This window comes from Mercenaria mercenaria, chromosome 9 (assembly GCF_021730395.1).
Source record: "Mercenaria mercenaria strain notata chromosome 9, MADL_Memer_1, whole genome shotgun sequence".
NCBI lineage: Eukaryota > Metazoa > Mollusca > Bivalvia > Venerida > Veneridae > Mercenaria > Mercenaria mercenaria.
The window spans coordinates 63,459,329-63,473,596 of record NC_069369.1 but is presented as its reverse complement, the minus strand read 5'-3'; the positions used below and the strand labels follow the sequence as shown (position 1 = coordinate 63,473,596).

The 14,268-nt window shown below is 37.8% G+C and overlaps 1 protein-coding gene across 1 annotated transcript in view; it reads right to left on the bottom strand.

The window, feature by feature from the left end:
- Positions 1–14,268, bottom strand: part of LOC123546253 (protein mono-ADP-ribosyltransferase PARP14-like) — a 50,271-nt gene that overhangs the window by 16,696 nt on the left and 19,307 nt on the right. Inside the window, exons 9-17 of the mRNA XM_053551552.1 lie at positions 12,883–14,220; positions 11,184–11,461; positions 10,837–10,948; positions 9,792–10,105; positions 9,345–9,453; positions 4,958–5,085; positions 4,507–4,743; positions 2,990–3,211; positions 2,593–2,707 (exon numbers count right to left, since the gene is read on the bottom strand). Coding sequence (XP_053407527.1) covers positions 2,593–2,707; positions 2,990–3,211; positions 4,507–4,743; positions 4,958–5,085; positions 9,345–9,453; positions 9,792–10,105; positions 10,837–10,948; positions 11,184–11,461; positions 12,883–14,220 — 2,853 coding nt within the window. The remainder of the gene's footprint in view (positions 1–2,592; positions 2,708–2,989; positions 3,212–4,506; positions 4,744–4,957; positions 5,086–9,344; positions 9,454–9,791; positions 10,106–10,836; positions 10,949–11,183; positions 11,462–12,882; positions 14,221–14,268) is intronic.

Here is a 14,268-nt window from a genome sequence, read left to right as displayed (position 1 = left end):
ATATACATCATAGAAATAGTTAAAGAACGGACAAAAATGTTTGACCTCTAAATGTAGCCTTTGAGACAGAGGTGCGTGTCTTGCACATGGCATGTTGTCTTGTTATGGTGAAGGTTTGTTCTGTCTTTGCTGACAAGACACAAAGAATCACCTAAAATCTTTGCCCCTTAAGTGTGATATTGATCTTGCAAGTTATCTTGATCTTGCATGTTACATAATAGTTCAGTGACAAAAACGACAGTATCTACTTGTAGCAGTGAGCGCACCGCCAGATTTGATAGTTACATGATACCGGATGTCCCAAAAAACATGATACATATTTTAGCTTGTATAACTTTAATGTTAAACAATATATTAAACTAATATTTACTTACAAAGAAGAGAATTTATTACAGAATTTATCACAATACGTTGGATGTATATATCTCAGCCACAATGTTTTTCACATAAGATGTTCTATATGTCCCCCTTTTTGCGATTTTACCATAGAATTTCTGGTTCTGAAATTGCACTAGCCGGGTACACTGACTCTACCGCCTTGTAGGTGTCAACACTAATTTTACTGATCCATGCTTCTGAAATTCCCTGACAAATCTGTTGATCTGTAGTCTGGTTAATGGCTTCATGCCAGGGTACTTTTTAATTAATGTTTTGTTAACTAATGTAGGCGATTCCAACTCATAATATAATTTTATGACTTCTGCCTCAGCGGCCATCTTAGATTTTGATGGAATCTGATTACATCATCAGGGACGTCATATGTGACTTCATGACGTCACATGGAACACATCAATTATCATTAAGTGAAATTTAGTTAATTATGCTAATTATTGGAATAATAATCATTGATATACCATGTCATTTGAATATGTGATGTCGTTTGAAAGATGTATCATGTTTTATGGGACACCCTGTACCACACCCAGCCACAGTTTACTGACACCGGGCTGACCAGTCCTAGAACTATGCTCTTAATGCTGAGCGACAACGAGGAAGGTATACTAGTAGTACGCGGTCAAGGGGCTTGACGTATACCAAAAGCACACTGGTGACCCCCAGTTCCTGTCACTGTATGGTCATAATTATGTTAATTGCTGAAAAGGCAAGACTAAGTTAACTTCCATATTTCCTTGGGTTTGGGTGTGAGTCATCAATGGGTTGGGATGGATAACTGCAAACAATCATCAAGTAACGCAAGATAAAAAACTGCAATAGTAAAAATAGAAAAAAATGAGAGGGGGTAGGGGCGAGAAGGATGTATATTCCCCGCTTCCCCACCCCCCACCCCCCCAAACGCATACAAAACTAGAAACACAGATGCCCCCACTACATGACATTAAAATGACAATTTTTTCCCAGGTCAGGGGCCAGAACTCCTACAATACTGAATGAATCCGGATGCGAAACCCCAGGTGCACAACTGCACATGCTGACCAACATTCCTGTAAACTTTGGTGACTCTAGGTCAAATACTTTTGGAGCTACGCACGACACAACATTAAAATGACCCATTTTTAACTAAGTCAGTGGCTGTAACTCCTACACGACTGAATGAATCCGTACGCGAAACCCCAGGTGCACAACTGCATATGCTGACCAACATTCCTGTAAACTTTGGTGATTCTAGGTCAAATACATTTGGAGCTATGCGCGACGCAACATTAAAATGACCATTTTTTTACTAAGGCAGGGGCCATAAGTCCTACATGACTGGATGAATCCGGACGCGAAACCCCAGGTGCACAACTACACATGCTGACCAACATTCCTGTAAAGTTTTGTGACTCTAGGTCATATACTTTTGGAGCTAGGCGCGACACAACATTCAAATGACCAATTTTTACTAAGTCAGGGGCCATAACTCCTACATGACTGGATGAATCCGGACGTGAAACCCCAGGTGCACAACTACATATGCTGACCAACATTCCTGTAAAGTTTTGTGACTCTACGTCAAATACTTTCAGAGCTACGCACGACACAAAATTAAAATGACCAATTTTTTACTAAGTCAGGGGCCATAACTCCTACATGACTGGATGAATCCGGACGTGAAACCCCAGGTGCACAACTACACATGCTGACCAACATTCCTGTAAAGTTTTGTGACTCTAGGTCATATACTTTTGGAGCTAGGCGTGACACAACATTAAAATGACCAATTTTTACAAAGTCAGGGGCCATAACTTCTACAAGACTGAATGAATCCGGACGCGAAACCCCAGGTGCACAACTACACATGCTGACCAACATTCCTGTAAAGTTTTGTGACTCTACGTCAAATACTTTCAGAGCTACGCACGACACAACATTTTCGGAAGGACGGACAGACGGAAGGACGGACGGACAAGAGCAAATCTATATGCCCCCCCCCCCCCCCCCAAAGTGGTGGGGGCATAAAAACCCACAAAACATGTTGGGATAGTGAAATCCCAAACAAAAGCCCAGGTGAATAACTTCACATGCCATATAATAATCCTCCAATGTTTCATCGATCTAGGTATAACACTTTTTGGATACTTCAACAAACATTTAGGCCTTTAAGGCATACCATTTGACCTAGTCACTAAAATATGGTTACAACACAATTACCTCGAGACTCCTTGGTAAGTTTTCCTATACCAGTTTTTGCAACTCTTCTCCCTGCCGATGGCTGTCTGTGGTGGGAGGTATCACCAACCCAATTCTTTTCCTCGGTTATAAAAGCCTAATTGAGCAAAATTTGCACTTCTTGTAAAAATAGAACATTGAAAAGAAAACTATTACATGTACACCTAAAATCATCGGATTTGTACACCTTAAAGATAAAAAATTGACGGCAAAGTGTAATTTATTGTGTTTTATACGACATAAACTGCATACGAATATCAGAATGTGTTCCTACAAAAAGCCTGTTGACATTTTACCTTTTTGTCATCTGTTTTATTTGCTAAAATGAAATCAATATAATTCCGTGCAATACAATTTTGCTTTTAAAACTGAAACATACCTCAAAAGTTTCATCATCTTCTGTGTATATCACAAGTCGAACAGTTTTTAAAGATGAACCTGGATTGTCTTTAAAGAATGTTGATATTGTTTTAAACATTTCTTTGGCAACCATGTCTCTCGGGTATCGTTGTGCGCCTGTTCCCATTGCAGGGAACGATATTGATTTTAATCCTATCTGATCTGCTTCCTCTAAGCAAGCTTTTACACATTGCCCAACACCCTGAAGTAAGAAATGAAATATCGCGTTTTCTTCAGAAACATCTATCGGCGTCGTGTGATGAATGATCTAAAAGTTCAAAGTGACCAAACGAAATGTAAAGACAATAGGACACAACGAATAATTGTTTATTCGGTAACAAGATTCGACGAATTACCACCAGCTACCTTGAGAGTCAGGCTTTCCGACCAGTCCATACAACCAGTGACAATGACATCATAGCGTTTCAAAGACACAACGTTGAAAAATTTCAGTTTAGTTTTACCATTCATAAAATAGCATGAGTTCTACGTAGAAAAATATTTTCTGCATCGAGAACAATTGCAATATGAGAAACAAATTGCATTTCTCATAAGATTTTTTACTTTTATCCAGCTTAACATAATGACAAAGAACTACGTAATCAAAACACTAATCAACTAAATAGATATAAATCGCTACACACCATTCACGGCAGAACAGCCCGTCTGGCATAGGGGATGCAAGATGGGCTCTCCCTACACGGATAAACTCACCAAAAACGCCAGTCCGATATGCAAGAATAAACATCTCAAAGAACCGGAAATAACAACATACATCATCGAGTCCTCCTTTTCAGCCGCAATATGACAAATGAAGACTGCCGTCGTGATAGTAAATAAAAACTTTGAAAGATCCTTAACTGACGACGTAAACATGACGACTTTTACATTCAACCAAACATGTCTAATATTACGTTCAATAATATATTGCCCGCCCGCTTAGCTAATAGGGAGGGCGCAGATCTACGGATCCCGGGGTCGTGAGTTCGAGCCCTGGGCGAGGCGTATGTTCTCCGTGACGATTTGATAAAAGACATTGTGTCTGATAGCATTCGTCCTCCACCTCTGATTCATGTGGGGAAGTTGGCAGCTACTTGCCGAGAACAGGTTTGTACTGATACAGAATCCAGGAAAACTGGTTAGGTTAACTGCCCGCCGTTACTTAACTGAAATACTGTTGAAAAAACAGCGTTAAACCCAAAACAAACAAACAAACAGGAATATATATACATAAACTCAATCCTGCTTTTAGAACAACTTTACATCGTAAAATTACTACAGTTATTGAAACGTTTAGCGATATTGCTGTAGGAGGGTATTTTGCCATTTAGGATCAGTATTGTACATTTTACAATTATAGTCTTATTAATCAGTAAATAAAATCTGACAAAATCAACTATAGTACCCATGTCCAAAACAGTTTATCAATATTTCTTTCATTTTCTGACAAAAATGTAGTTAAATAAGTTAATGTAATAGAAGCATGTGAATAAATACCTTTAAGCATTCACGTCGATTATCTCTGTCATAGTGTTTAATGGCAATATGGAAAACCTTTGTACATTTCAATTTACCAGCTGAAGTAACAGCGACTTCGCCAACTTGTATACCGTTTGGATAGTTCTGGTCACATTCCTGTTGAATCCTGTCTCCCGCAGCTTTTAAAATGGCATTTGAGGAAGCTCCTCTTCTCAGTTGAAGATCTGGGGCTGCCGAATTCACTATCACGTCAACCTTTAAAAAGGAAAGCTGTAGATATATTCAAGCAATTGGTGTATACAATACCAGACACGTATGTGCAAGCATTACCTTTATGAAAAATAATAATAATATTTTCGTACTGACTAGTTATATCTGACCAGCATGCGAGGAAGAATATAACAATCTATAAAGCCGCTGAATACATTGCATAACGAACCTTTGTACATAAGAATAAAATCTGGTTTACCTTTTCTTTCGCTAGTTCTGCCTTCACCAGGCCAACTTTCATATGTCCTCCTGCAGCAGCATTTCTTTTGTCATCATCTGTATTGATCAGCCATGATGGTTTCGGTCCATCGCCCTGGCCAAGGTTCACTGAAAGAATGAATTAGTATTAGCCAGAAATGTAAGCCCCCACAACCACACAAAATGTCACGTAGACAACAGAACACGTTAACTTAAATTACGTACTGCAAAAGGAAAATTACCATAGATATTTATTTCATCTTTAAATTATTAAATATAACCTCTTTTATGGTAAAAATTTGGATATCACTCCATATGCATTTATATAAAAGTTAAAGACCAGAACTGAAAAATGACATAACATCTTTCACCACTAAGTGTGATCTTGATCTTTGGGCTAGAGGTCTTAGACTAAGTGTTGCACTTGATAGATCGTCTTATAAAGGTGTATCTAGATAGTTAAGAGCGGACAAGAAAACAATCTTACATATTTTACCTCAAGGTGTGACCTTGACCTTTCAGCTAGAGGTCACGATTTTGCATGCGCCATATTTGCTTGTAATGTTGGTCACTTGTGCCAAGTTAATTCAAAATCTGTCGTTTCACAACAAAGTTATAGGCCGGACCACAGACACTTGGGGTTCGGACTTCCACACACCCCATTCTCCTACGCCCCTGGTTAAGTTTAGCCAATATATTTTAGCATTTTACCATGTATTGAGCATAGGTGACGATCATAAAAAGCATTTTTGTAACATTTCAGCGTGTTTTTAAAAAATGCATTTTTACCATCAATGCTCTCAATACTAGAAGATATGCAACTTCTCACGAACAATGGGAACACTTGCTTGCGCTGGACCCTCGCTTTGTGTAGTGCATGTCATAAACCGGGAACCAAAATTGTTACTCTTACGGCTATGTTAAACCAGATCATCACTTCTTTATGTAAACAAACCTCGTGTAACACGTGGTGAAGCGATAATCCGGTTATAATGCAGTCGAAGCGGTATCAATTTTCACCCCCTGGTACCGGCGCCCCTAAGTACAGGTGGCACTCACACATACAGCGCTCGATAAGCAATTTTGGAGGAGCGGTGGTGTAAGTATTTCTTATTGTATCTCCGGTAATTCAAAACTTTTTGTAAAATGAAAGATATCTGAGCCCTGGTGAATAATTGATGACTATGTTCCGTGAGTGTCACAACATTTCATCTTGAAATAAACAAAATACGGCGAGTTAAACGTGAACGTTTGACTCAAAAATGTCAAATGTAAAAAAAATCACGTAAAATACTCAGTAAATACTACAGATGTATTCATTTTTGATACAGCTTCGTATAGTCATATCTTCCTACAATAACCAGTTCAAATTCCAAGACTTAATTTGTTATATTTAAAGAATGACTCGTGTTGAAAGAAGGTAAGAGGTTTCAAAACGGCACTCACATCGCACAGGTGTGCATTTTTTTTGACGCTCACCAAGTACAGCTAGAGGAAGGTCTTCAGAAATGTGGAGAAATCGTCAGCTCTAAGGCAACTACAACGGAAAAGAGATGAATCGGACTGGTTAGTTATGTGTGGTAGAGATTACACCACCAAGAACAGTTTGATGTTGGATTAAACAGTAGTTAATGGAACTAGTCATTACGTCTCATGTCTGCTATTAAATCGGAATGACTCGCATCGATTCCTGAGAGAGCCAAACAAGAACTCATTAATTGATAAATTCCTTCAATTAATAAGATATTAAAATATGAGCGTCTTTTGTACCGAACAGACATTTTAACAAAATTCTTTGGTGGCTGATATATGCAATTCCGTCTTTCCGCTAATTTTAGGCGCCGATTTATAACGTAAATATCGACTTTTCGCTCAGTGCCCCACTAATTATAATGTTTTCAATCCACGCTCTCGCCCTTTCTTATTCCGAGTATTTTTGTATGGAGAATCGCGGACAAAAAATTTAGATTTAATATGTAAATCGTCGGGGGGAGTCGAGCGAAAACTGGCTGATCAGCGGGCTCCGAGCAAGAAGTTGAGGTTTGAAAGGCATAACATTGGTGGGCACCCGGGCACCCAGCCGCTTTACATCTTGAATCTCACTCAACGCCAGCACCCCCTTCCCCCCCCCCCCCCCCCCCCCCCCCCCCCCCCCGGCCCCCATCCCCATAATCGTGTTTTCGCTCCGCGTCGCCACATGTTATCGAATTTTTGCTCGCTAACCACTCCGCGTTTAACTTTTTTTAATTCTCGTGTTTTCGCTCGACGGGGTCGCGTGGCGAATTGATGAAATGGTATAAATCATCCATCGTAAAAACCTTCTATTTTTCTGTTATGAGTGTTTACTGAATCTTAAATCTAATGAAACAAGTAAAATATTTTTGTTCAACATTTATTATACATTCAATGTAGGCGTATGTTAAGTTGTTAAAATTAAAGAAAAGAATAGAAAACTTGTCAGTCCGTTATAAATGAGTTTTACTAACTCTAAATAACTATAATTAAACATTTATTCCACACCCCAACGAAAAAAGTATCGACCTGGCTCTATATATATCATACGGATGCTCACTGCATTATACTGGTATTCAAAAACGTTGAGATTGACCTGAAATATTGTTTAGTAACGGCGTTTAACCAAACACATACGCACGCACAAACGCACGCAAGCACACACATATCTTCTTGCAAACCTTACCGTCCACTGATCCCACTGGGTCATATGAATGTTTTGAAGCACGTTTTTCATTTTTCAACGAAATCCTAGGACATATCAAAATTTAGCATTAATCAGTTTTCATGAAGCTTTTTAATAAAAAATAATGTTAAAATATTGTTGCCGTAAGTTTTAACATAGAAAGGTCGACTTCTACAGTCAGTTTTTAACAATATAATGATTTATGATCATACAGGCACCACACTGAGAGAAACAACAACAAGGTCTACGTTTCTGAAGACTTTTCTCCAGCTGTACTTGTTGAGCGCCAAAAAAATTAACACCTGTGCGATGTGAGTGCCGTTTTGAAACCCCATACCATCTTTAAACACGAGTCATTCTTTAAATATAACAAATTAAGTCTTGGAATTTGAACTGGTTTTTGTAGGAAGACATGGCTATACGATACTGTATCAAAAATGAATACATCTGGAGTATTTACCGAGTATTTTACGTGTTGTTTTGACATTTGACATTTTTGAGTCAAACGTTCACGTTTAACTCGCCGTATTTTGTTTATTTCAAGATGAAATGTTGTGACACTCACAGAACATAGTCACCAATTATTCATCAGGGCGCAGATATCTTTCATTTTAAGAAAAGTTTTGAATTACCGGAGATACAATAAGAAATACTTACACCACCGCTCCTCTAAAATCGCTTATCGAGCGCTGTATGTGTGAGTGCCACCTGTACTTGGGAGCGCCGGTACCAGGATGTGATTTTGGTACCCGGCAATGATATGCGCAGTTCAAAGCAGGGATCTATTCGCAAGGAAGTGTTCCATAGAATTTAGATAGATTGATTTATATTATTTATTGATTTCTCGTCGGAATACAAACGACAGTTGTCGGGACCGGTGTCATTTAACAGAATGGTAACAGATCTGACGATTGATACCAGTGATTCATTGGTAGGGGTTCATTTAAACGTTTAACTGGCTATTGTTTCTCTAGTGTTCGTGAGAAGTTGCATATCTTGTAGTATTGAGAGCATTGATGGTAAAAAATGCACTTTTTAAAAACACGCTGAAATGTTACAAAATGCGTTTTATGATCGTCACCTATGCTCAATACATGGTAAAATGCTAAAATATATTGGCTAAACTTAACCAGGGGCGTAGGAGAATGGAGTGTGTGTAGGTCCGAACCCCAAGTGTCTGTGGGCCGGACAGGATTTTTGTGCACACACATACGTATGGACGGACAAACACAGACACAACTGATGGTGGAGGAAGAGCTCAAGTGCCTTTCGTGCATTTTATCAGGCACAAGCGGGCACTTTGGTAAAACCGCCGATTTCAGTAAGCCAGAGATCCGCTCAATTTTGTAGTGGGTTATACTTCTATATATATTGAGAAAAGTGATCAAATTCAACCAAATGTTTTCCGATGACATACCATGTAAAGAAAATGTTGGATGGACGATGGCGGACGCCCGGCGATGAGTGATCATAAAAGCTCGCACTGAGAAGGTCTGAGCGAATTATCACCATATAAGGATATGCAATCGCAAGGAAATTACCAACTGTCATTGAGGGTACACTACCTTAATCCGACATAGAATGCTGCCTAATGCCGAGTCATGAGAATATTTACAAGAGTAAGATTATGAACACAAATTACTGGACAAGTTACAACAGCCGGCGGAGCACCATACCCTGTAACTCTTACCATGTACTTTCGTATTTGGAACAACGTTTTGTACTGCAGTGGCGAAGGCGCTGACCGTGGATTGGCTGATATCACACAATACAACTTCTTTTATACATGATCTGTTACTCTGCAATAATATGCACTAATGCACTCACAAATATAATAACTGGTTAAAATTCACCTGATTCTATGAATCTTACTTTATGATTGTCGATACCTGTACAAGAGAAACATTTTGTAAAACATGTATGCATTTGTACTTTATTTAATCTTAAATGTTTCTTTGAAAATTAATATCAACATTCAATATAATGTCTAATTTAAATTAACATTATTCTCGAAACTTTTAAACAAAGTTCAAGTCCCATATTGACAGTGAAGAACACTGCTTCACATGCATTCTAAAATGACCAGATAGCTTTATGCCACGTGGAAGAAATAAAATAAACTTGCAAGCAATTTTACCTTAAAATGTTGATCGACTGCCTTAACAATAGCCATACAGGACATATCGACAGGATAATGAAACATTCCTGCGCTTAATGCAGGCATGGCGATTGACTTAAAGTTTCTCTTTTCTGTTTTCTCTAGACAGGTAAAGACGGCCGTCTGAAGACACATTTCCTCTCCATCTCCTCCACCTCTCCAGTGCGGTCCAACAGCATGTGCAATACCCTTACATTGTAATTTACCAGCTCCACTCATGTACACTTTACCGTCTGACAATGGACCCTTATTCCTTACCCGGCCATCACACTCACTCTGAATTTCCTTACCACCTAAGTAAATGCAAATTAATTACATATTTTCTGTGAAACATTTAAATACTTGTATATTATTACATAACAGTAAAATAAGTATAGTCGATGAAAACAATCAAATTTATTTTTCACCAGTTAGTAACTCTGCCTCATCCATTTAAAATATATACTTCACTCGTAAATATCAGAATTTATATCTGATGTTTACTAGCTATAGATGATAACGATATAAACTGAAACAAACAAATATCCGCTATAAATGATTTTGCTGACTTTAGCCATTCTTAAACGAATCCGTTGCTGCATACCTTTGTCTGATTACGCCGGTCGATAGGAAAACGAGCAAAATTTGTTGCCGGCCTTAAAAGGTAAAAACAATCCATTACATTTATTTTTCTACTACTTACAAACTGTGCAGTAGCCTTGCAATTCATATATATATATAATTAATTCAAACGTTCGCTATCCTCTTCGCTCTTTGGCCGGCCAACCAATACGGTGTCAGCAGTGTATGCTACTTCGAGTAGCGGCAAGTCGGGAACGCACAACTACCGGACGCCGTTTTACGCCGGCCAATAAATGAAGTTGAAGATGCTTTAGAAGAAAATTGACTAGCGTTATATGATGTATTTTCAAAAGTTCATAATTAATTGACGAATTAAAAAATTTTTATAATCCGCTGACAAATTAGTTGCCACAGATAACATAATGACTTTTTGAACATACCAACATGAACCTTCATTTCATACCTTTATTAACAATAACGGCAGCAAGTCCACCAGCGTGTTTTAGCTCTTTATTTGCAGCGTTCACCAATACCTCAACATCTAGGGCAGTTATATCACCACCATAAACACTCAACTTTTAAGTAAAATGAAAAAAAAATTACTTCTGATTTCTTATAGTACATTGTCCGATAACCTGACGTAATTCTTAAGAGAGATTACAAAAGGAAATTGAATGTGTATTTATTTATTATAATTTAAAAGTAACTATACACAATATGTTTAATGAACATACACCCTGCTTTACGTTAAAGAGTCCCTTTAACAGTTTAGTTCTGAAGATGCAAAAAAATAAATTTACAAAGCCATACCTTCACACCATGTTTGAGAGACGCTTCAGCACAAAGGGTTGGTTTATCAAATGTTGACATAGCTGGCATCTTGCCATGGAAACTTTTCTTGAAACCCGAACCTTCCATATCAATAACACATGGTGTATTGTCTTGAACCTTTTTCACACAGTCCTGGCCTTGGCTGCAAGCTAGATAGCTTTTTATTTTACGGTGCTTCAGAGTGTGTTGTTCGGTTTGAATCCCCTTCTTCAGTTTCTGTATCAATTCTTTGCCTTCTTTCATACCATCTGATGTACCTAAAGGGATGCCACAGAAAAGTGATTAATCGGCCTTTTGTAATTTTATCTTATTGCTAAAATAAAAAGTTTCCAGTTCGGTATCTTGTCAGTCGTGGTAAGACAGTCAGCTAACATATCAAATTTTCTGGGTTTCTTACGAGCTTACTCTATACCACTGTCAAGCAATTCTTGTAAATTAACAGTCTTGTTTTAAATATTTCTACATGTTCGGATCAAAATATTTTATGCAGTGCTAAGTTTAATTTCACCACAATTTTAGTAAACTTCAGAGTACAATGACCAAAAACCACTGTGAAGTCCGCTCGACTTTTTTTTACTTTCGACGTTATTCAGCGTTTCATGATGAGACCTTACTGGGAAATAATAATTTCGACATTTTCACGTATAGAAACAACTATACAACGAGGACTGACTGACAAAACCTCTCACAACAGTAGATTGATCTACTTTGTACTATTTGGTTATTCAAACCGTACGTATATGTATGCGTGCTCATTTCTTATAAAGAAGCTGCTTTTATGACAATACAGGTCATGTATTTTGTGTAAAATACTTGCCTACCTTTTGTTGCTATGTGTAATCTGAAGAAAGGTAGCACTGTTGCTATTTTATATATTTACATAAAGATTCTAATTTATGTTACGTTTCCTTATGCTGTATCTACGTTAGCCGGAAAAAGGACGTGGTCAGGACGTTCTGTTTAATATCACTCAAAGAACAACCTTTACTAAATACTAAACACTTAACTTGTATTCAAATCGTATTTAACCATTTGTACCTATGAGGACGGACTTTTCAAATACTGGAAAACTTGGAAGAACTAACGGCATGATTATCTTTAACCCTTACCCTGCTAAATTTCTATAATGAGCTCGTCCATTTTCCAATTTAGACAATACCATTAACTGTTAAAAGGGACTCTTACCAAATTGATACTGACTGAATAGCGAACAGTGCAGATCATGATCAGATTGCACGGATGTGGAGGCTGATCATGATCTACACTGGTCGCAAAGGCAGAATCAGTCGTGTCCAGCATGGTAAGGGTTAAAGCAATCCTAACATTTTATTCGTTCTTGACGGATACATGTAAAAGCCACATTTATGTCATGTTTAAACTAAAACTTCAAAAGAATCTGTTGATAACTACTGTTTTAAGTTTGATTAAAACTCTCCAAAGCTATTAACTCCCTTCAACACCTCAACCCACACAAACATACATAGCACCGTGTCTCTTTACTGTGAAAGAAGACTACTGTGTAATATCTTAAAGATGTAAAACCTCATTTGTGTGTAGGATATACTTGTCATTATTTTCTTGTTGTTATTTACATTGCTGTAACAGTGGCAATATCAAGATCACATACTTGCTAAACTTTCGATGGAAACATAAACAAGAAACAGACTGTGTACAATACCTTCAAGGGACACAGCCCCTTTCTTGTCATCCAAGGTAATGGTAATATTTAAGCCTCGGCCTTTGAGCGTCTGTAGTTCCCTCTCAAACTGACTCCTTAGCACTCGCTTAACGAATATTACAATGTGCGGAGACAAAGTCATCTGTTCCTTATAAACAGCATTTTTGGAAAGGAAGCCTTGAAACTCAGCTGACACCCGGTTTTGAATATCTGCTAACGTAAATATCTCAATCTGTCCACTATTCACATCAATAATCAAACACCCAGAAAATTTATCATGCAGAGTCTTTTCTGTATTTTTCCATTCACTTGACTTTAGTACACTTTCTGTCCCCGAGTCTAGATTAAAGCATAGCTTAGCAAACATTTTGTTTACAGCAGATTCCATTTTCGTGAGATCATCTTCATCATCTGCATATAAAACAACTGTGTCCCGTTTTATTTCCATAACATCTGAAACATGTTGTTTCTTCATTTTCTGTCGCAGCTTTTCTTTTGTATTTTCATTCTGAAGGAGCTGTGCATTTTTCTCTCCAATATCAACATCACGTCGTCTAATATTTTGTAGTCTTTCATACATGGTTATCCAAACGTTATGTACAGTTAGTTTCGGTCCAGTTAAAATAATCTTTCCCTTTCCTTTCTTTTCTTCAAAGTCTAGCTTTAAGTTTTCATATTCATCGCACATTTCATTTCGGAAACCAGCAGACTTCAAATATTTTATTTTCCAATCATCAAGAACTTTTTCTTCGTTGACAGTCTCCTTCCTTTCTTTGTGTTGCTTTTCAGCAATCTTAACTGTTTCACTGACCTGGCCCCATACGTCATCAGCCAGCCCTTTATGAGCTACAAGTATTATCTTCCGATTAACTTTCTCCACGACTAACGCAACAGCATCCGGATGCGACAGTTGCAACCTCCCAAGTTCTGTCATTGTATCATCCCAAAGCTCTGAATTTACGTTCATGTCTTTGACCTTGAGAACATCAGTGAACTGATCAATTACATCCTGTGCTGTTTCATTCCATGTTTTTAACAGTTTTCTGTGAGACTTGACATCTTTACTCAGAGTGCATTCAACGACAATAGGATCTTCATCCCAAACAATTTCTGCATTACATTTTAATAACTCCTTTTCAAGGGCGGCTTTCTGTGTAGCGTTCTTTTTCAGAAATTTCATTTTGTATGGATTTTGGTTTCTTAGAGAAATTGATTCAGGAAGCTTGAATGCTAACACTTCACAGCCATTTGGAAGACCGAAATATTCATTATAAGGCTGAACATTGACAGGGCGGCTATGAAGTTTATGGTCTTTCTTTTCACAAACACTAGGCACAACTGAAAATATTCGATAAACCATATCTCATCTCTCTAGAATATACATCT